This window comes from Dipteris shenzhenensis, chromosome 14 (genome assembly GCF_047967505.1).
Source record: "Dipteris shenzhenensis isolate YYH24624 ecotype China chromosome 14, Dip_SZ_1.0, whole genome shotgun sequence".
Lineage (NCBI taxonomy): Eukaryota > Viridiplantae > Streptophyta > Polypodiopsida > Gleicheniales > Dipteridaceae > Dipteris > Dipteris shenzhenensis.
In genome coordinates, this window is record NC_141609.1 from 7665913 (window position 1) to 7689179 (window position 23267).

General features: G+C 43.4%; 1 protein-coding gene across 3 annotated transcripts in view; it reads left to right on the forward strand.

Moving 5' to 3' along the window:
- The window catches only part of LOC147894139 (zinc ion binding protein), a 28564-nt gene extending 7387 nt beyond the window's left edge, over positions 1-21177 (forward strand). Inside the window, exons 3-11 of one of the 3 annotated variants that reach the window (XM_087384999.1) lie at positions 5701-5818; positions 13150-13212; positions 13458-13555; positions 13853-13946; positions 14135-14243; positions 14375-14528; positions 20438-20509; positions 20745-20858; positions 20972-21177. In XM_087384999.1, coding sequence (XP_087241125.1) covers positions 5701-5818; positions 13150-13212; positions 13458-13555; positions 13853-13946; positions 14135-14243; positions 14375-14528; positions 20438-20509; positions 20745-20858; positions 20972-21067 — 918 coding nt within the window. In that variant the 3' untranslated portion in view covers positions 21068-21177. Of the gene's footprint in view, positions 1-5700; positions 5819-13149; positions 13213-13457; positions 13556-13852; positions 13947-14134; positions 14244-14374; positions 14529-20229; positions 20338-20437; positions 20510-20744; positions 20859-20971 lie in introns of those variants that run through there. The other 2 variants (XM_087385000.1, XM_087385001.1) reach the window with 2 other exon arrangements.
- The last annotated feature ends 2090 nt before the right edge of the window (positions 21178-23267 follow it).

Consider the following 23267-nt stretch of genomic DNA (forward strand, 5'->3'; position numbering starts at 1 on the left):
TGTATAAATGGATGCTCAAGTATGTGTGGGTGTGTGGATTTGTATGTGTGAGAGCATATTTTTATACTATGGTCTACACCCACTGTTGGGTGCTGATGATGTCAGTGGGGATGTCATAGTAGCTAGTCCTTGCTATGCGTGATGGAGTTTATGGTTTTCAATCTTATGAGTGACTATCGTGAGATTAAAACTGCACTATGTTGTGCTTTTAGAGGATGAGTTTGGGAATGTTCCTGGAGTCATCTAGGTGTATACTTGGATTGAGACACAACAATGCCACGCTTGTCTTGTACGAACTGGATTCCCAAATAGAAATTTAACATGCCCAAGTCTGTCATGTCAAATTCAGCTTTGAAATCTACAATTATTTCCTCATTTGACCCTGTGAGCAGCATGTCATCTACATAAATAATGATTACCAAATATCTCCCCCCATCCTTCTTGATGTAGAGGGTGCTTTTAGTGGGACTATTGTGTAGTCCCTTGCTTGCCAGGAAGGCATCTCCATGAGAGTTTTATTTTTCTGCTTAGCTTTGCCATTTTGCTGAGGGGTAAGTCTCACTGTAAGCTGATGCGTGATGCCTCTCTCCTTCAAAAATGCCTCAAATTCATGAGACATATACTCCCCCCCTCTGTCAGTGCGAAGTGTTTGCACCTTAAGTCCTGTCTCATTTTCAACCTTGGCCACAAAGTGTTTGAAATGCATAAACTCATCTGATTTTTTCTTCAAGCCATAGACCAAGTGTAATTTGTGTAGTCATCTATAAATGTGACATAATACAGATAACCACCAAAAGCAGGCGTCCTCATGGGGCCACAGACATCACTATGTATGAGCTGTAATTTTCAGACAGCTCGTATTGCACCATCCTTTTTAAAGGGAAATCTATGCATCTTACCGAGGATGCATCCTTCACAGGCATGAGGAGGAGGTGACTCCAAAGGAGGCAATGCATCAACCATAGCATGCTTCTGAAGTGTCATCAAGCTGCCGTAAGTTATGTGCCCATATCTGGCATGCCATAACTCCGCATTCTGCATGGCAGCAGTGGGAGTGTTTACTGCAATCTTTTCTCATAAACATCAAGCTGAAAAAGACCCCGATACAAAGTGCCAGACAACATTAAATTCTTTGTCTCGGACTGCACACTTAGCATCATCAAAGATTGAGCGAGGACACTGAAAGTAAATTCTTCTTTATACCAGGCACATAAAGAACATCAAGAATTCTGAAATCTGTGCCATCCGTGGAGGTAAGTATAATATCACCTACTCCACACACTGAATAAGAAGAATTGTTTGCACAAGTCACCCTCTTTCCAGCGGGTGGTGCATGTAGAGATGCAAAAAGACTCTTCTTAGAAGTGATGTGCTTGGATGCACCACTATTAAAATACCATGTGCTCAATGTCTCATTGACACTGAAAGTGCATGCATCCTTCGAAGGATCATAGCTGCAAGTCAGGAAAGCATATGAGTCATCCTCAAGAGTAGCTGTAGTGTCTAGACCAGCCACTTGAAAATCTGAAATGCAAGACAAAAAGGCATAATCCTCTTCCACAAGTTGGCTGTAACTGTGAGTGGAAGGGAGAGAGCAAAGTGTGAGAGCAGGAGCAGGAGAGAGAGAGAGCTGAAAACGATAGTTGCAATAGATGAGTGTAGTACAACTGAATAGAGTGATAGGCTTAGACAAAACCTTATCCTTCACTAACCGTAGTTAGTGAACTAACTGTGGTTAGGGGGAAAAACCTCTAAGTGAAAGAAAAGTGCCCCTAACCTACTTATTACATTACATTGGTCACTGCTAAATTATAACAATAATTCTAACACCCCCCTGCAGTGCCAATGTCATGTACAAGGAAATGATCAATCACCAAAAGGAGATAAGTTCAGGGCACTGCGAAATGCCTCAAACTTTTCACGTGGAAGTGCTTTGGTGAAAATGTCTGCAACATTGTCATGTGTTGACACATAGATCATACTGATCTCTCGTGCATGCAACTTCTCTCTGACGTAGTGATAGTGAACCTCAATGTGCTTCGTGCGAGCATGAAACATAGGATTCTTTGCCACTGCAAGAGCACTTTGACTATCAGTGAGAATTGGAGAATGACCCTCCAATGAAAGATGAAGATCAACAAATAAACGACGGAGCCAAACACATTCAACTGTCGCTGTGAAAGCTGCCCTGTACTCAGCTTCACATGAAGAGGTAGCCATTGTAGATTGTTTCTTGCTCAACCAAGAAATACAAGCTTTGCCCAAAAAGAAACAATTGCCACTTGTGGACTGGCTAGTGTCATAGTCTCCAGCCCAATCTGAGTCACTGTAGGCATGCATCTGCAAGTTACCCCCCCTGGGAAACATCAAGCCAAAAGACTTGGCACCTTGCAAATAACGGAAGATGCGTTTTACAGCCTGCCAATGCATAGTCTTTGGGCTGTGCATATATCTGCTCACCTGAGAAACTGCAAACTGAATATCAGGTCGTGTATTGCAGAGATAAATGAGGCATCCAATAGCCTGACTGTAGAGTGTGACATCAAATGATTCACCTGCTTCATGCATTGTAAGCTTCAGCCTCGGCTCCATGGGAGTAGCTATGGGCTTACAATCCTGCATGTTGAATCTGTCCAAGAGTTTCTGCACATACTTGGATTGAGACATGACGATGCCACTTTTCTCTTGAGTGAACTGGATCCCCAAATAAAAGTGTAGCAGCCCCAAATCTGACATGTCAAAAGTGGTCTGCAATTCAGCTTTAAAATCTGTAACATTATCTTCATTTGACCCTGTGAGCAGGAAGTCATCTACATACAGAATGATGACTAAAATATCCCCCCCATCCTTCTTGATGTAGAGGGTGCTCTCAGTTGGACTATTGTGCAGCCCCTCGCTGGTCAGAAAGGCATGAATTTTGGCATACCATGCACATGGGGCTTGTTTCAGCGCATACAAAGCTTTATTCAACTTGCATACCTGAAGTGCATTTCCTGAAATTTCAAAGCCTGGAGGTTGTTTGACATAAACCTCTTCCAACAAGTCTCCATTAAGGAAGGCTGTTTTTATGTCCAACTGATGAACATTCCATTGAAAATTTGCAGCCATGGCGATAACTGACCGGATCGTTGTCATTCTGGATGTAGGAGCAAAAGTCTCCTCATAGTCTATGCCCTTTTTCTGAGCATATCCTTTCGCAACCAGCCTTGCCTTGTACCGATGCCATCTGGCTTTCTTTTAACTTTGAAAACCCACCGTGTACCTATGGCATGTTTACTTGGTGGCAAATCGACAACTTCCCATGTCTGATTGTTTTGAATGGACTGCAACTCATCGTGCATGGCATTCATCCAATGCACATTATCCTGTGCCTCTTCAAATGTCTCAGGTTCCTCCTCATCAAGAAGAGTACCTGCATAAGCTGATTCAACTGAAAGTGCTCCCCTTCCATGCCTTACTGTACTCCGAGTTCTGCAAGGTAATGGAGCATCAGTTTTACTCTCCCTGAGAGTTTGTAACAGCCAATTTGGGACTGTTTTTGCTGCATGTATATCTGCAATTTTTTGCTGAACAACCTCTTCCACTGCTTGTGGAGGTGGTAAGACATATGGCCAAAGGTGGGTGGAATACTTTAGACCAAAAGAGATTCTCTTCCCTCAAAGAGTTGCCCGAGAGAGAGTCCCTGCCTTTCCATTCCAAGTGGGAAAGAATGTGTTTCCAATCAAGAAGCAGAGAAGAGACAAAAGGGCATCCTCTGATCTTGCCTTGGATAGAACCAAATAAAAATTCCCACTGAGTAGGCTGCCAATTCCCAAAAGCAGATGTATGAAGATGTAATAAGAGAGAGCGAATCATAAAAGCCCAAGGCTGATCTCCTTGTAGAAATTGCATCATCATTTTCCCCCTATGAGCAAGTAAATGCATTTGAATATTGAGAATGTTGAGACCTTCGTGCATCTTTGGAGAACAGAGACGATGCATGGAGAGTAATCTGAGACTTTTCTTGCCATGTTTTGAACGCCAGAAAATTTCCATGATAGCTGACATAAATGAAACTAAATCTGCCTTAGTGAACATAGTAAGAGGCAGATAAAATTGTATGTATGCTATCAAAATGGATTGTGTAATTCGCAGACGAACATGTAATGGCCAAGTTGCAAGCTTCCAATATTCAAGTTTTGCCCTCAACTTTACTAGCACCCAATCAGTTTGTTGTGAACGGGTGAGTCCCTAGCCTAAAGGATAACCAAGATGTCGAATGAATTGAGAAGCAGGGACAATTTCCCCAGGCCACAAAAGGTTGTGCCAGTCCTGTGCATGTAAAGGCAACACACAACTACACACACACAGACCAGCAGCCCCTCACACACACACACACACACTCCACATTACACACACACCTCAACAACGACACACACACACACACACACACGTGTGTGTGTGTGTGTTATTAGAAAGTTGTCAAAGGGCATTCAGATTTGTCAAGAGCAACAGGCTTGAAACTGTCCTATTAGGGAAGTTGGGAGCACAGTGTTGATTAGCGTGGAGGAAATATTAACAAGTCAACATCGAGCTACTCTTTTTAGTTTGCAGCATGGCGTGCTCTGATTGAGAAAAAAAGCGACCAAGCGTAGCCTTGTCAGCAATGGAAGCGTCAAAACGTTTGACTCTCGTTTTGTTCAATTAAAGTTGTATAGCTCAAGAAAGGCCTTGGACAGCTCCAAATTAAAGATTTATAGCTCAGAAAACTCCTTGCAGCAGTTGGAGCTATCAATAAGGTGCCATAGTTCTTCAAGGATCTCAAAGATTATGGAAGGTCCAAATACATTGACATTGAGTTTCGGTACATCCATGAAAAGGTTGAGACTAGCAAAGATTAACTATTTGTTGTTTCTTAGCGGATCAAAGACTTTGTAGGACGATTTGACAAAGTCATAGAGCTTCTTTGTATCATTGGCATTGGGCCATTCAATGAGGAGTAGTGTTAGAACTGTGTCGTTAATGTGCCTCATGATGTAGTATTACGTAGTTTGTGAATGGAAGGTTACTAGGCTTAGAGAGTTACTATTCATTAGTGCTTACAGTCACAAGTATATACTCTCGTTCTCTTAGTAGATGAATCATCATTAGGGTTACACTGCATTCCTCCTTTCTTCTATCTACTGTTCCATTAACTGCAAGCTTTTGGTCCACTCGTGATGTCTTACCCCCTCATTTCCTCCTAACTAGGCATATAATGCGTTATCAAGGCAATTATAAGTTGGGCTGTTACTTTCAAGTGAGGAATTAAGTCCTAAGGATGAGCATGATGTGTAATAGATAGGCCCTAGGGCTTGATTGTTTGAATATGCAAGTACATCCTATTTTACAAGTTGTCAATGCTAACTTAGCTTTGTCCACTGGTTGGGGGAAGGCGGGTGGGTGGGAGGAACTTTTTATTTTTTTGTTGGAAGGAAAAAGTTTGTGTTATATTTATCATCATAAGATTTCTACATGTTGAACCTTTACAAAACAACCTCATGAAGAGCAACAGGGTAGTCAGAGCTCATTTCTGAAACTCAAAATCCTGGATTATAAATTGCTTTGTCGAAATTCCATTTATAGATTAAAACTGCTTAATCCTTACTCTAGCTGGTATTGTAAGTGCCATTCTAATGTAGAGTGATTTTTTAAAGCAAACCATGCTGGGTGCCCATGCAGATTGACACAGGCACATTGACTCGATGTGCTTTTCTCGAAAGTCATGGTCTACATATACTGGGTTTATGGCAAGCTGAGTGCGAGTGCGGGCATGAAAAGTCTTCACTTTCGGGCTGGGGTCCAGTTTCTTGCCTAATTTTTTCTTGATAGGATAATAGAGGTTTGTGAAAGGTGTACATGTAATCTGTGAAGCATTAATTTTTTAGTATATAAAAATTTATGCAGTATATCTTTCTTATTTTTCCTTCTGGATAAATTGAGTTTTGTGATTTATGTATAAAATAGAAAGGGGTTGCTTGAAGAAGATACATACTCCTCTTTGGAAAATTATACTTTAGAAATGACATTATCAATATCTCCTCCTCCTCCATCATCATCCTCTCTCTCTCTCTCTCTCTCTCTCCTCCAAGTCCCCCTCAACTCCTTCAACCTCCATCAGGACTCGGTACTCTACAGTTGCAGCCATAACACCCTCTCCATATGCACGGAATTACCAACAAGAAGGCTCAAAATGACCCATCCTTGGGCAACAGGATCAGATTTTAAATCTGCAGCAGGCAGTGAGAGAGCGACGATTGGAACTGACAGAAGTAAAGGCTTGACTTCACATTCTGGAAGGGCCTGGTAAGCAGGCAGTAATTGATGAGGCTGTAAAATCTTGTAAGGATTCCCCCCCTACCCCGCAGCTACTCTCTACAGTCAAAGATCTCTGCTAAGAAGGAAGTGATTGTGGAAGTGGACACCAAAGCAAATAAGTCTGATATTCAAGCAGAGATTAAAGAACACAAAGCTAGATGTGATAATGCGCTGAAGATTAGAATAGGGGGACTCCCATAAGATTGGTACAAAGGACACATATAGTAAAATATTGACATAGATCAAAGCAAGCGTGCCCAACATTAAATGGGTGGATGATGATGAGCAGGATGATGATGACTCCAGGCCAGCTTCTATTATGCACTATAAAGGTCATGCAATCCTTACACTGAAGTCAAAAGATATGCGGAACAAGCTTCTTAAACAATCTTACAAGTTGAAGGGTACCAAAGTATGGATTGCAGAGGAGCTTACACAAGCTCAACTCAAGAATAAGGCAATTGAATTAGCTAAAGTCAGGGCTGCCAGAAAGGATGGAAAATGGGCAGTTTATCGTGAAGGTGAGGCCCTAATCAGAGAGTTTAAATCAAAACCAAAAGACTTTCAGTCTTAAACTGATGTATGGCTGTTTACTCTTTCAGACTAGATATAGATACTCTAAATAATGTGGGTTGCTTTTGCACTCCTTGGGAGCTGCCATGTACCCTCCCTAAAGCAGATGTACTAGAGGGTTTCTTGCTGTCCCATAGACCTTTTGGTCTCCAGTGGACGTTAATGGACTTTCTTTCTTTCTTTCTTTCTTTCTCTCGCTCTCACTCTCGCTCTCGCTCTTTACACAATGACACACTATAGCTCAGAGAAGGGTCTACCCATAGCACATGGGTATAACATGGAAGTCAATACGAGGATGGAGAGCGTACACATTGGGAAGTACATGCAAATTTTCAGCATTTTTTAAAGTCTTCGTGTGGGCTTTGATACCATGTTAGAAAACAAAGGTGGAGCTTGCTTAATACAGTCAACGCTCCTCGCAGCGGAAGATAATGAAAGCTTATGTCCAAAAACCACACAGCGCTAATTCAAATAATGTACAATTGCATAGAGAGCGATGCTGACAGTTATTGAACTATGCTTCAAGAAGTAGAAACACAAATACCCAAAGATGGACCAAAACATTGTTCAAAAGCTGTGCACGGTGTGCCACCATCTAGCTATAAGCTGCCCAGATGTGAAGCCTGTTAGAAATCGACCAACAGAGGGTACGCACAGCGGAAGACTGATAGAATTACCCAGGAGCTCACACAGTGTGGTGTGGGGTGTGGAATCACAAACTTCTTCTTAAACTTATGTGCATAGTATAGGTGTGTAGACTCATCAATAGACAATGAACCATCCAGATATAGAAGACACCAAAATAATATATTTCCATCCAAAGCTATGGACACAAAACAAAAGAGAGAGATCCAGAGTCCCACCAATGGTGCGGTCCTCTGATCTTACCACAAGGTCCTTCTCCTATGTGCCGGCTATCTCTAGACTCGAGCCCGCATGCTCCACCTCGAGCATAACTAGACTTTCTGTCAAGATCTCTTCCACCTTGCTGTCTGCAAACCAGCCTAAGTGGGCAGCCCTCTGAGTGAGCTAAGTCTGCAGGTCTCTAGCCAGAGGTTCACCTCCAAGATGAGGCCCAACTGCTGCTGCTGGTGCTGCTCCTTTCTGCTCCTCAAAGGCTGCTCCAAGTGATAACGAGTGACGGCTGGAGGCCCTCCATCTATAGGCCCTTCAAGGGCTGCAAAAAACCGACCAGGCAGGCTGCCTATGGCCAACCCAATCAGGCCGACCAGGCCCTGCCCTGGTCTGCTATAAATGTCCCTTTGGGGCGCACTTTTCAAGGGCCTTTGGCCCACACTTCAAGGCAGGGGCACAGCCCCTATGCAGGCCGACGTGTGCCCTGCCTTCCCACTGCCCTGTGGGCTATAAAACCAGGGCCATGCCCTTAAACCTTGTGGGGTCCAGCCCTCCCATAGTCTGCCCTTGTTCCAGGCCTGGTAGGCTGGCTACCAGCCTCCAAACAGGTTGACTTGGCTGCTGGATCCCCCCGCCATCTTGCGCCATGTGCCATCCATGATGCAGGCCATGTACCTGCCTCCATCCTTCCGCCATGCTGCACCATCTGTCCGGGATACCCTTCTCTTTTTTATTCTTGCCCACATGGCAGCCATGCTGCTGCTCATGTGTCAGTCTCTAAAACCCTAGGTTCACCCCCCCCCCCCATGCTCTCCTCATATGGGGGCTTACAGATGGGGAGGTGACCTATAGTCGACTATTATATCAATATCAGCATCATCATCGACATCATCATAATCATCATCATCATCAACAGGAGCAGGACATCAGCATGGATGAGGCAGTGGAAGTGAAGGCATGAGGTCAGCAATACAGCGCTGTCGTCCCCCAAGGGTGCAGTCTTGGTACGTCTCCTGGTCGTACCTCTGCGTCTAACCAGGGCTACTGTGACCCCCATCGATCGGGCTCCGACCCTAAACAAGAAAATGATGTCCCCAAGTATGATGTGTGAGTCAATCCTCTGTCTGAACTGTCGGGTTACGGTCATGTCGAGGTCTCGTCTCGTGGGGGTCTATGTGATCTGGCTGAAAGAGCTTCGTGATAGAGCTTTGAGAGGTATTAGTCGAGGAAGAAGTCTGCTCCTGTCTCTGTGCTTGGAGTATCCTTTCGTGGTGTCTGAGTACCTCATGAATGAAACAAGCCAAACATTGCTGGTCTCGTTAGGAGAGGAAACGGGCCAAAACCCCATAACTCTCTCTCAAGAGGCAGTAGAAACACCCTCGGATCTCATAGTAAACAGGACACCTGAAGATGAAATGCTCCTCTGTATCAACCTCCTGCATGTCACATAGTGTGCATATGCGCCTCTCCCTAGGTAATCGCTATGCTCTGCCGCTCTCGATACAAAGTCTGTGTGAAGAGACCCAGAACTGCTGCCCAAGAGAGATCCTCAGCGAGTGGGGTAGGTGAATCTGCGTGTATCCTGGTGGATCAATGAAACCCTCCGCTGGGATATGTAAGAAGTGATCTCCGTAGAAGCCCAGCTTCACTGGAAGATCACTCGGGCCCAACCAAGTCCGGAATGTGTGTAGTTGTAGTAGATCCTCACGGATAACCTGGTTGACTTCGTGTGATAGGAGGGGAGAGAAAGGAGCATCCATGCTGTACTGGAATGGAGGTAGTCTGTCCATGTGGAGCTCTAGTCTTGCAAACCATCTCTCTGTGCGTGCATACCAGCACCTCTAGTCTCCCCCTGTTGCAAGTGCCATAGAAGAGTGCTAGCCATGGTATCCTGCTACGCCTAGATGTGTAATCCCCATACTCCCTGACTCGGTATAGATACGTAATGACCTGAAATGCAGCATCTAGTTGTAATGGGGGTGACCCAAACTCCACCCAAATGATCTGGTGAGGGACGGATGGCTTACCACGGATCATCCGTGATGACATGAGAACCTGTAGCCGCTCCACCTTGGCCCACTCTGTATCCGACAAGTTTGGCCTCAGCATGGATTGCCATACATCATTGCTGGACCGACCAAGGAGTCAAAAAGCAACCCTTTGGTCCGTGGATCTTAAAAGTGAGAGCGGAAGCATTGCCTCTCTAGTCTAGCCAATGAAGCATATCCTTTGCTCAGGCGTTTATGCATCGCGGGTCTCATCGTGAAGATGGGTCCGAAAAAGACGACCCCAAGATAAGTGTATGATGAAACTACCTCAACAGAGGACCCATCAAATGCGAACTGCTTCTTGCGCATGACGGTTCGAGATGTATTGAAGATCATAACCTTGGTTTTACCCAAGTTGACCTTCAAATCATGAGACTCACAAAAGGACTGTAGTGTGTCAAGGTGTCTCTGGAGCCCCTCTGTTGAGGAAGACAAGAGAGCCACATCATTTGCGTAAAGCAATATCCGGATTAGTGTGCCCGCGAGAGAGCAACCTACCCCTCCCTGTGTTTGCATCACTGTCTCGAGCTCGTCGATGTAGAGGCCAAACAAGGTAGATGATAATGGACGCCCTTATTTGACTCCGATAGTGCTCATGATCTCGTCTGTTCATCCAAATCTTGTCCGAACTCTGCCTGAAACTCGCTCATAAAGTGCCATGACAGAAAAATGATCTCTTGGTCGTAATCCAAATCTTGTAGGCGTCGTATGAGGCGGGCTCTCAGAACGGTGTGAAATGCATTGCGGAAATCCACAAAGCAACAATAAACCCTCTGCTTTCGTGCCCTCGCCTCCTCGATGATACATGTGAGCGCGAGAATATGGTCCATGGTCCCATGATCCCGCCTGAAACTGGCCTGTCCCGCTGCTCTAAGTCCTCGACACTTCGTAAAGCTGTTGACAAGTACCGATGCATAAATCTTGGACATGACATGTCCGATCTCATAATGATCTTGTAGTCTCCGGGCTCATGGGATCCCCTGCCTTGTGGATGGGTGAGATAGTGTTAATGGTCCAGGTGCGTGGAAACCCCAAGCAAATAGCTTCATTAAATAGCTTGGCTAAGATCGAGGCTAGGAGGTTAATCCCATATGCAATGAACTCAGTGCATAATCCCTCATGATCCTTCGCTCGGCCATTATGAAGTTTCATTACGGCATCCTTTACCCCTTCCTAGTGAAGAGGGTGCAGGATGTGGGGCGTGGCATATGTGATAGGTTAGGGAGTAGTTGATTTGGGACTAGAGAGGTAGTGCTTCCGCTCACATTTCCAAGACCCGCTGACCAAGGGCTTACTTTTTGACTTTCTGGGTCCATAGTTGGGGGCTAGATCTATTGGATATAGAGTGGGCTCAGGTAGAGCGCCTACAGATTCTTATGCTATCACGGAGGATTCACAGTAAGCCGTCTGTGCCTCGCCATATCATTCAGGCTGAGTTTGGGTCATTCCCACTACAACTTGATGCAGCCTTTCAGGTCATCACCTACCTATATCGAGTTAGGTGGTACAGAGATTACACTTCTAGGCGTAGTAGACTACTGTGGCTAGTATTGTAGGCGACCACAGATGTTGGTTTGCACGCGATTGGATTCCACATCGACAGACTCCACCCCTTCCAGAATAGCATTTATGTGCCTTTCCCCCCCCTCCTGTCTCATGAGGTCAAGGTTCTTTTGTAGCTACACTTTCAGGACCTTGTTGGGACCGAGCGAGCTTCCAGTGCAGCTCAGCTTCTATAGGGATCATTGTTTACAGGTCACAGCAGAGGGTTTTATCGACCCACCTGGATATACACTGTTCCACCTACCCCCCTCACTGAGGATCTCTATTGGGAAGTTTCGGGTCTCTTCACATAGACTTCGCATAGAGAGTGGCATGGTTGAGGGTTTGCCCAGGGAGAGGCGCATATGCACATTATGTGACACACAGGAGATTGAGTGGAGGAGCATTTCATTTTCAGATGCCTAGTATACTATGAGATTCGAGGACGCTTTTATTGCCTCTTCAGAGACAGTTCTGGGATATTGTTCCGATTTCTCTCCTTTCCAAACCAGAGATGCCTACCTGCCTTCATTCACAAGGCAGTTAGACACCTTGAGCGTCTACTTCGATCACAGAGACAGGAGCAAACCTCCTTGATAGACTCTCAGAGCTCGAGCACTGATTTCTTCCAGCCAGACCATGTGGGCTCCCATACCACGTGGCCCTGTCATGATCGTGACATAGAACTAGCGACACAATAGCTCAGACAGAGGGTTGAGGCACATATTACACTTGGGGATATCCCTTCCCTGTTCAGAGTTGGGGCTCCACTGATAGGGGTCACTATAGCCCTTATCAAGCGTAGAGCTACGACCAGGAGACGACACAGGACCACGTCTGGGGGCAGCCGCTAGCACTCTATCTCCCACTTGAAAAGCCCTCACTACCTCTTCCCCCTTGTTGATGCTCTGATGATTAGGATGTTAGTGTTGTGTAGACGATCATCATTCTATTATGACTATGTAGCACTCAGCGCTTATCATTTTGCATTCTGCATTGGAGTGGATGCTTGTTTAGTAGCTCCACCCACACAGCTTGTTATATCAGGATTTTTCACAATCTCATAGACCCATTGGGCTTTCGAAGACTTTAATACTCTCTCTCTCTCTCTCTCTCTCTCTCTCTCTCACTCACACACACACACACACACACACACACACACACACATGAACACACGCGCGTGCATGGCGTGCACATACACATTTTCTTGTAAGAAAACCATTTCATTAAGAAGAATATACATTCATAGCTGTTCCAAAGTGGAACAGCTACTACTACTCTCTCTCTCTCTCTCTCCCTCACACACACACACACACACACACACACATTTGAATGCGTGCTCGCTTGCGCGACCATGCTTCTGTATAAATGTCATAAGTACATATATGTGTGCGTGCATAGACTTTGGGTCGATATGAAATCGCAGGTGGTAGCTTGTAGCTCTTCATTTTACCTGTTTTGCGGCCTCCCTGACATTACGTTCCTAGATGTTCTCTATGTCATCTGAACTCCAGTGACCTGCTTTGCTATCCTCACTTGGTTGATGTGTGTAATAGTCTCCTTATATTTTAATCCAGTTTTTCTACAGCTTTCCCTTTTAGTAATCTATATAGTGTCATCCATTTGAGTTCATTTTTAATGTTTCTGCAAGGTCTCTTGCATGGTATGTTTGGTTTTGTACCAATTGCCAAGCATTTTGATAATTTAATAGGTCTCTTCCATGGTTTGTTTGTTTTTTTCCCTGAGAGGGATCCTGTGCTGATACCTGTTTTATTTGGCATTTCCAATATACTAGGTATTAATGCAGCTAACAAGATTTGTGGTTGGCATCTTCCCCCAAGCATGTGCCCTTGTAAAGGTGATATTTCTTCCACAATTTGTAGCAAGTGTCCTTGTTTCCCTTGTTAAACTGATTTGGAATCTGGATGCTGTTTTGAGGTTATGACTAAGGCATAAGTCTATACTGACGAAGAGTGGAGAAAAAGCATTATGTGGACTTACTAAAGCAGGATTCTTCCTTGGCATTCATGAAAAGTTAGAATAATTTTTTGAGGCTGATGTGGGAGTAAAACACGAAAGCTAAGCTCTCCGAGCCACTTTCAGGTGCCAGCATGGCAGTCAGCCGTTTGGAAAGTTGGGCTGATTATTATGCCTGGCGCGAACTTCCTTTGGTCTCACCAGTGGCAATATTACTTCACTGGGTAAGCTCCACCTTGATGCTGTAAGGCTTATGTGTTAAGACACATGTTTTTACCGAGACTTCTCCTGCATGCCAAGCTATTTGATTTCTTCAAGGAAATTCTCTGCTCCTAGATTCAAGCTTCCTGGTCAAATTCAGGAATGTTGAATCCAATTTAAGCAGGCCCTATCTTTAGGTTGTCATGGCATACAACACTGTAAAATCAAATTTAATACAGTTTTACTTTGCTTCGGATCTTTGAAACGTATGTAAAGTTTTTTTATGCCTAATATACCCACTGTTCTTGCACTCTTTGCAGCCACTCACTTTGTATTATTCTCTAAATCTCATCGCTGTGAGGACACCTAATTATTCTTTGAGGAGCAGAGGATCTTTCCGAATTCATTATCTAGGTGAGGAGCATTCTCGTTGGTGCAAGCCTTATTTTTGGCAATCAAACTCTTGTTATTGTACATTTTGTTTGGGTGAGACGTACTTTTGCTAGCCACAGTTTGTCCTGTTATATATTTCCTATCTATATTTTGCTCTTCCAAGTCGCCTCTGTGTAATTCAGAAATGATCGAAGTACATTTCTGTGCAGGTCCGGAGAGGGAGCTTGACCAGTTGGAAGTATTTGGTGAACTTTGTGCCCTCTTGCCCATTCAGCATATACATATTGACTTTATTGGACCAGCTGTTCCAAATTCAAGGTCAGAGAGTTTTTTTAAAATATTTTCGAAGTTGCCTGCAACTCAATGGAAAAGTTAAAAATATCAATATCTACAGGACCAGGCTATTTTTAATACTTTTGCCCCAATTATCTTATGGTGGGTCTGCACAGAGATGGACAGCAAGTAGAGCTCAGGGGTTTTGCAGAATGCTCTGATTCTAACTGCAAATGCAAATCACAAGTAGACAAAGCAAACAGCAAGTGTCATGTGAGTATAAGACTCTGGAAAGGGTTATACCACAAGGTGTACAAACAGATGGCTAAGGTATCAATTGCAAGACTTTTTCTTGTCAGTATGTGTGAAGTTTGTGACAGTGGAGAGAACACACAATGTTGGAAAAAGCTTGAGAAAGCTGAAATAATCACACTTTGAAGTACAAAGGACTGCGGGTTTTGTAGAAAACCGTAAACCCTAGACCTAGATTAAGTCCTAGAGCAACGCCTAGCAAAGTGCAACATGTACGATGCAAAAAGTTATTGCTGCAGCAACCTATGGGGGACCCTAGGCTCCTTCATTACATTGGAGCTAGATGCTAGATATAAACCTGTCAACTCATCTTGGACCCTATACACTGGTTACACAAGTATAACCTTGTGTAGACTCGATATTACAACCCATGAGGGCATTACCCAATCCATGGTGGGCATAGCCCAACATTTGCCCCATAATGGAAAATGATTGTACGAGTCTGACTTGGTTGCATAATCAAGAATCATCATCCCGGTATGCAGAAACAAGTTATCTTGTATACCAAGGAGATGCATGCATAGGAAAAATTTCTCCTTTTGTAAAGTCTTGGTGAACATGTTTGTTGGATTGTGCTGATGGAGATGGGGGCCAAGAACAACAACGTAAAGAAGCGCGAACTGAAGTTGCAAGAATGAGAAGTGAAAGAGTAGAAGGGTTGTCAACACAACAAATCCCTAGGGCAACCACTAACTATGGCTAGGGAAAAAAACCTTAGATAAGGAAAAAGGAAAAACTGCCCTTAACCCTTTTAACTAATTATTACATTCGGCCTTAATATACTAATATTCCAACACCCCCTTGCAGTGACAATGTTGTGATGTACAAGGTATGATCTCATGTATCAAACAAAAGTCCAAAACTTTGTGGAAAGTTTCAAAGGGAGTAGATGGCTGCAAACTACCACAAAGATCTGCCATCAATTTCCTGAGTTATACGCATTCTATTGTAGTTGTGAAGGCTTCCTTGTACCCAGCGTTGCATGATAATGTTGCCACAGTGGATTGGTTCTTGCTCAGCCAAGAAATGCATGAACTGCCAGTAAAGAAACAATTGCCACTGGTGGAGTGTCTGATATCATAGACCAATCTGAATCACTGAAAGCATGCTGTCACCCCCTAGCATAGTAGACCAAGAGATTGAGGACCCTGTGAACACGCTTTACAGCACTTACAGTGCTTTGTCTTTGGGACGTGCATATACTTGCACTACTGGGATACACTGAATGGAATATCTGGACAAGTATTGCCAATTGTATGTAACAGCATCAAACGGTTCACTTGCATCATGCATGGACAACCTCAGCCCTAGCTCCATGGGAGTAGAAATGGCTTGCAGTCCTGAAAATTGAACCTCTGTAATAGTCCCTAAATAATTTTTGACTGTTTGACAATGCCTTCATTTGGCTGCATAAACTAAATGCCCAAATAATAGTAACAGCCCCAGATGATACATCTCAAATGAAGCTTCAAGAATCTGCAATTCTCTCTTCACTTGTGCCTATGAGCAGCATGTATCATTCACATATAGGATGATAATCAACAAATCCTTCTTGTTGTTCTTGACATTAAGGGTATTCTCAGTCAGACTATTCTGTCCATCCTGACTGGTCAAATATGTATGAATCTTCTCATACCAAGCCTTGGGGGTTTGTTTCAGCCCATAAAGTGCCTGTGCCTTATGCAGCTTGCATGCTTGACCAAGCACCTGAAAGCCAACACACAAACTCACATAGAATTCTTTATGCAACTCCCATTGAGGAGGGTGGTTTTGATATCCAATTTATGTACTTTCTACCCAAAATGAACAGCCAATGGAACAACACATCTGAAGGTGGAAGTGGGGCCCCATTTGTCATCATAATCTATCCCCTTTTGCTGAGAATAGCCTTTGGACACCAACCTTGCCTTGTACCTATCAATGGTACTATCAGATTCCCTCTTTTATCTTGTACACCCACTTTGTCCCAATAGCTTTCTTTCCTATGGGCAAATCCACCAGTTCCCATGTATTGTTTTTCTGGATGGAATCTGATTCTGACTTCATGGCTCTCATCCAATGCTCACTGTCTTGAGCATCCTCAAAACTGTCAAGCTCATTGCAGTGAACTCATCCAATCTTTTTCTCCAAAGCATCCCAAGCTTGCGTGGAAGTGGTGGAGGAACAAATTTGAGGTAATAATAAACCTTTTGATAGAGAAGGGAATGAGAAACATAGCCTGGGCATCTCTGGCATCCCATCTCCTCTGATCATGAGTGGGAGCAGCAGGTGCACCAGAGCTTGCTGCCTACAACGTGGATTACCTCCTTGCTGAGGTGTAGCAGAATAATTGTTTATAGCAAGCAATGAATTGAATGTCTGGTCAACTTACTTTCTCGAAAGTGGTCTGCCAATGCAGGAACCACTGCAGCAGTACTTGACAAGTGGCTGCTACTACCCAAACATAGGTATTTTTTCCCAATCTGGTCGGCCAGAATTTGTACAGCAGCAGCACGTCACAAAATAGTGGTGATTTTCCTATGAGAGAAGTGGCCTTACAAAAAATAGTCACAGCAGTCCACAAGCAGGTCCTGGACTGTGGACAGAGAAAAAGCCTCCGAATCAGGTCGACTAGTCAAGAAAAGCTGCCCACTTCCAAGATACAGAGGGATTCTGCATCCAATCCAGCTTCCAATATGTTGCTGAGGGATGCGACCACACTTCAATGTACCATCTTGGTGGTCATGGAAGATTCCCAACCTCTCTTATTCCCAATCAACCAATTTAGAAGAAAAGATAGACTGGGAGAGGTCGCTTGTTTAGGCTAACGCTCCACATGCAATGGAAGCTCAAAACAGAGAGATAGCTCAAGGACTCATACAGTGGTATATTCAAATCCAACGTCCTTTACTCAGTGTGTACTATGTAGATGTGTAGACAGTAAATAGGCAATGCACAAGAGAGAAGCAAAAGGATGCTCAAGTATGTGTGGGTGTGTGGATTTGTATGTGTGAGAGCATACTTTTATACTATGGTCTACACCCACTGTTGGGCGTTGATGACGTTAGTGGGGATGTCATAGTAGCTAGTCCCTGCTATGCGTGATGGCGTTTATGGTTTTCAATCTTATGAGTGACTATCCTGAGATTGAAACTGCACTATGTTGTGTTTTTAGAGGATGAGTTTGGGCATGTTCCTGGATTCATCTAGGTGTTTGCACAAGAGAGAAGCAAAATATATATCTGTCCAATGTGGACCAAAGCATATACAAAAGAGGGGTTCAGTGTGCCACCCTCTATGTGCCACCCTCTATCAGCTGAGTGCTGACTAGATGTGGACCCCTGCACACTCAAAAGACTATTCTCCTAACTCCTTGGCACCTGCAATACTCTTCGCCTACGTCGCTCACCTAGAGCTTATGTGGGCCTTGTATGATGTGCCCCGCAATCACACCTCCCTGCTGCTCCTCTGGACAGCCAATTGTAAGGCAGTTCTTGCTGTGGATCCTTGACCTCCCTGCTGCTTTGAAGGCAGCTCAAACAAACTGAGGCACAAGTCTCCTCCTTGATCCTGTTTTCCTTTGCTGCTCCTGTTCACCACGATCCAGCTCTTCTATGCTCAGTAGATCTGCTTCTTCGTGTGCTTCTGCCCCATGATGGTCTCTTGCTGCATTCAGTTGCTCCTGTGCATCCACATATCAGCTGGTGATCTTCTCCTTGAATTGGACTTGAATGCCCAAAATGTGAACTCATTAATTGGATGGAATGCCCAAGGGAATGGGCCCTTTTTGTAGGCTGGAAACCCAGCCAACCAGCCGACTGGGGTCTGTGAACTGACTGACCAGTTCACAGCCTGGCTTGACCAATTCCAGCTGCTGTTTGCTGCCCTGCCTGGCCATGTGGCAGCCTGCCACTAGCCGGCCACTGTCCAACTGTACTCCAGGGCCTTTTGTACCTGTTGACTGGTCCAAAAACCTGTCTCAGACCTGCCGTGTGGCAGATCTTCTCCTGCTCCTGAGGTTGTCCCCTGATTTGACTCTGACCAGTTCCGTACAGCCACCTACAGATGCTCCTGTCCGCTGTGGATCTAGATTCTAGGCGCCATTGCCCCGGCCCGTATCTGATCCTCCCCGCACTGTCTTTCCATGCCCCACCTGCTGCTGTGCGCCACGCAGGCTGTCACATCCATGGCGGGTCGGTTCCAGACCATGTACCAGGCTGTACCATTGTTGAGCACCCTCCAGAGCCTGTCACGTGTCATTTCGGCAGTTCCAGGTAGACTTCCATGTGTTGCTGATCCTCCGGATCTGCTCTAGACTTCTCCAGACAGCCAGATACTTCTCCTTGTGCTGCCCACATGGCAGCCTACATGCTGCCCATGTGTCAGCCCTGTTTTGTTGTTATACTTGATGTTCTTGCGGCCCAGATGACAGCCCATGTGGCAGCCTTACATTCTCTGTTAGTTCGCCCATGTGGCAGACTTTCTTACTGCCCATTTCGCACTTAAGCCTTGCTGGTCCACCTCCCCCGTGCTTTCCTCATTTGGGGGCTCACAAATGGGGAGGTGAGACGTAAACTCCAACAAATTGGTCATATTTCCACAAATATTTTGAGAGGGGGAAATTCAATAAACAAATAATGCATACTATGTGCTTGGGCCCTAGCTTGGGTCCTACTTGAATTTGCTGTCTCTCTGATTTAGATTTCAGATCAGTAGATGAAATTGGTGTTTTATGATAAAGGTTCATTTTGGAGAAAGCCAGCCCCGTGAATTTGTTTGCAAGAGGAGTGAGGCATGGGAATTTGTACAAGCTGTATATAGATGTGCCAACAGCAAATGCATAGAATTCTTTTGATGACGACATGAATTTTTCATAACACAGGAGATATGAGAGCTTGTGAATGTTGCATTAATGGTCTATGGGCTTTGCCACATGTTTCTGCTAAAGTTAAAAACATAGGTGTTAGGTGTTTCAAGTATGAAATGCTACAGATGGTTCAGGTTTGATTACTAAGTACCCAAACTTTAAGAAATGTTAGAAAAGTTTTTTGCCAAAAAACAGCATAACATAAAAATATATAATTACAAAATATCTATAATTAAATACTGAGGATGTTAAATACTTAGTATACACTATTCTAGTACAAACTACAATGCACTCACATTGTGCACAAGGTGATAGTTGAACATTTTAAAAACATGCAATACACGTTGCACAAAGTTTGTACGGATTAGAGTCTCGACTTTGAGCTCTCAATACTCATTGACATTTAAATCATTGGTTAAACTTTAGTTCTCCAATTTTTAAAAACATGTACCACCTCACAAGCCCAAATTGGCAATTGCACAATAGCACTTTGGGAGCTGCTATTATCTTAATCATAGACAGATACCAATCCGGAGTCTAGATATGTAGCAGGTGACAAGTCAAGAAATTAAAGTCTCAAACTGAAAAATAACTAGTGTCAAGATGTGTCACAAGTCATCTTCCCCGAGATGAGTCACTGCATCTTAAGTGCCTACTACCCTTAGTGATAGCGTTACTCCCACCATCATAGTTTGGACTTATCGTGTATAGGACCTTCTTTACATCAATAACACCGATAATTTATTAGCATACATCAAATTCTTAATTCATTAATCTCTGTTTGTGAGGCTTTGGTCCAAGTAAGGAATATTACTTGATCAAGCTTTGTGAACTTCATCTCCCTTACATTGTTTGATCAACGTCTGTGACCAGCATTTGGAATGGATTCCAAGCTTGAGGGCCTCCTCTCTCAATCTTGCAATTTCAAATTAACTCCCAAAACACATGCATTACAAAAGTGTGATACCACTGTCCATCAATGTAAGCTTCAATTAGATATCTTTCTTTGCACATAATGTTGCATTGGGCACACAAGCTGCTGTTCAGTTGTCTTCTGACTCACTAATTGTATATTTTCCAGGATTCTCCCCCTGATTTCATTTTTGCGCCTAATGCGGGGATTGCAGCATTTCCAAGCTGGCTTCCAACCACGGTTTGTGCTTATATTCACTTATTGGTTGTTTCTGCTAATTTCATTTCCTTTGCGGTGTTTCCTTTATGGTGTTCGAACTCAAGAATGCAGAGTTGCCACAGGAAGGTAACTCAATATTTTTGAGCTCTTGACATTCTGAAAGGGATAGCATTCCATGTAAAAACATGAACTCAAGGAAATTGCTTTATATATTAAGTCTCTTTGTGGCTGACTTTTTAATATGGGGCATTCTTAGGAGTTGATAGGTGCGATCAAAGTGCCTGCTGTGTTCACTGATTTGTGTGAAGAGGCTGCAATTCTTGCCTCCAATTGTATAAAGGAGGTCCTTCAATTTGCAGTAACAATCCCTGTAAGATTTAGTGTGCCTTTTCCTCTGAAGCTTGTCCAATATGCTAAAGAAACCCACACTCCAGGGTTTTTCAGATAAAGCCATGTTAATAATCTGAGTTTTCTGGTTTACAGGTGCAAGTGAATCCATTTCGTCAGCCAATCACTCCTTCCAACAAAGTTCTTGAGCTGCCAACTTATTCAAACTGTTATATTTTTGGAATAAATTGAGTGTTTGTGGATATATACTTGGAAGTATATTGATATCACTTTCTAAGGAAAGTTAAGTCTCCTTGTCAAATTTCCGCTTTTGATGCAATTTTAATAAATGTAGAGTAGTTAACGACCTGGTATTTTTTCTTGCCTCTTTATATCTTCTTTGCCACCTGCTAAAAGATTTATACCTAATTAGCTATTTTTTTAGTGAGGATTTTTCCAAACCATCTAACTGATAATGTGTGTTTCCCTTGTGCCTAATATTTTCAATTTGTCCAGGTGTTTTTAAAGTCCTGTACTAGGATCTCATTGCACAATTTCAAACATGTGTGTCATGGGGTTTAGTTCAATTCTGTACATAAAGGTGAATGTCAATAGATGGATTTAAAGTAGACTGTCTTTTGAAGTTTAAAAACAAAGACTATTCAATCCGAATCAGAAATTTAGGTTTTCTTTGCTTTATAAATGTAAGCTTGCATTGTATTCAGTCTATCCCTCATTAACATGTTGGTCACTCATTCATTTTTTGGTGCCGTTGTAGATGCTGTCCAGCAGGCTCACGCTTCCTTATTTCACTTTGGCCCTGTTTTTGTATGGACGTGCTATGCAGTTTCTTTTGCCTCTCTCTTCTACTTTCTTTGATATTTTCTCTTCCTCTTTTGTGAGGTCAGTGACTTGGTAGGCTTCATCCTTGTTTTCAGACATGTTGGAACACTATTTGTGAGTCCGAAAGGACAACAGTTTTAAGACAATGGTAAGTTCCAAAGGGCGAGTGTTGAAGAGAACTTCCAAAACTCCTCAATGGGCAGCACACAATTTTACTATTGGGTAGATTTGAGGATTTCCAGCTACTGGCAAATAAGACTTTCAAAAATTTGAAGAATAGTAAATTTAGGGACAGCTCCAAGCTTGCTTACTTTGTGTCCAACCCATGTCCCTTAAGAAACAAAGAGAGCATCTTTAAAGGAGTTTCTCTCTATCTTAGTGATGTATAACCACTTTCTTGTGGCAGTATCTCCATTGATGCAAGAATGATTTATCTTGCGCGTTGTACAAGATAGCGTGACTATGGGTTTAATTAGTATGTCGTGAGCTATTTTGAGGATTGGAATTAGATAAAGGAAAGCTCCTTGAGAAGGTGCACGAAAGAAATTAATAAAAAGGATGTCATAACTTTCCTCTAGTCAAGACTCTGTGCTCAGGATGAGAGCACTTATCAACCAATTGAGTGATAATCAGATGACTCTACAATGTGGATATGGTGGTTAAGTGCTTTTGTAGTTGAACCCACGATTAATGGGGAACATGAACCCCATAAAAAACTACGAGTTTCAAAGGGCTATTGCTATAAAGAAGAGCATGATAAGAAAAAGAAGACTAGAGGTATGACTATGAAGCAAAAGAAGAAACCTTGCCAAGAATTCTCCCCTAACTAAAGAAAGCTCTCTAGAAGCTAGGCATTTGAAGAATTCTCCCCTAACTAAAGAAGAAACCTTGCCAAGAATTCTCCCCTAACTAAAGAAAGCTCTCTAGAAGCTAGGCATTTGAAGAAAACTTGGTCCAACAAAATATAGTGCAACAAATGTTCTTAGCTTGGTAATAATGAGATGGAATGTCGAGCAAAGATTTGTAACATTTGTGTGAAACAAGGCCATGAATGCTGGTTCAATATGGTGCTTGTAAAAAAGCTAAACAATCTTAAAGATTGATACCAACAAAGTGGGAATCAAAGAAGAGATTAGTGTTGTGATCAAGGGAACTCCCACCATGAAAAGGGTCAAGGCAATAGCTGTCAAAGCAAAATAGTGAGTCTAGAAGATACGATTGTGCCCTTGTGAAACTAGAATGCTTGAGCCTACTCAAGCAAGTGTTAATGTGATAGTTCAAGCTCAAGGGGGGAGACTTGGTGATGGTACTTCAATATTAATTCTTTTGCTTTGTGTCAAAATATGAATCCTTCACAAGGTCTCCATTGCTTGTGGGACTCTTAGAAGGTTGTTGCGGGGAAAAAAAACGGTAATTCAATTGGTAGGGAGATAGCAAAATATGTTGCCTCATTAGATGCTTAGGAATCGTGGAGTGGATTATTACCTTTCTAATTTACTTATGGGTTGCCATTAGATGGGCAATGTAGCTAGAGGATGCCCATCAAATGGATTCTCCCTACTAGAGATAACATAATTTGGAGGGTAATGGCTTCTCAATATCCGCAATG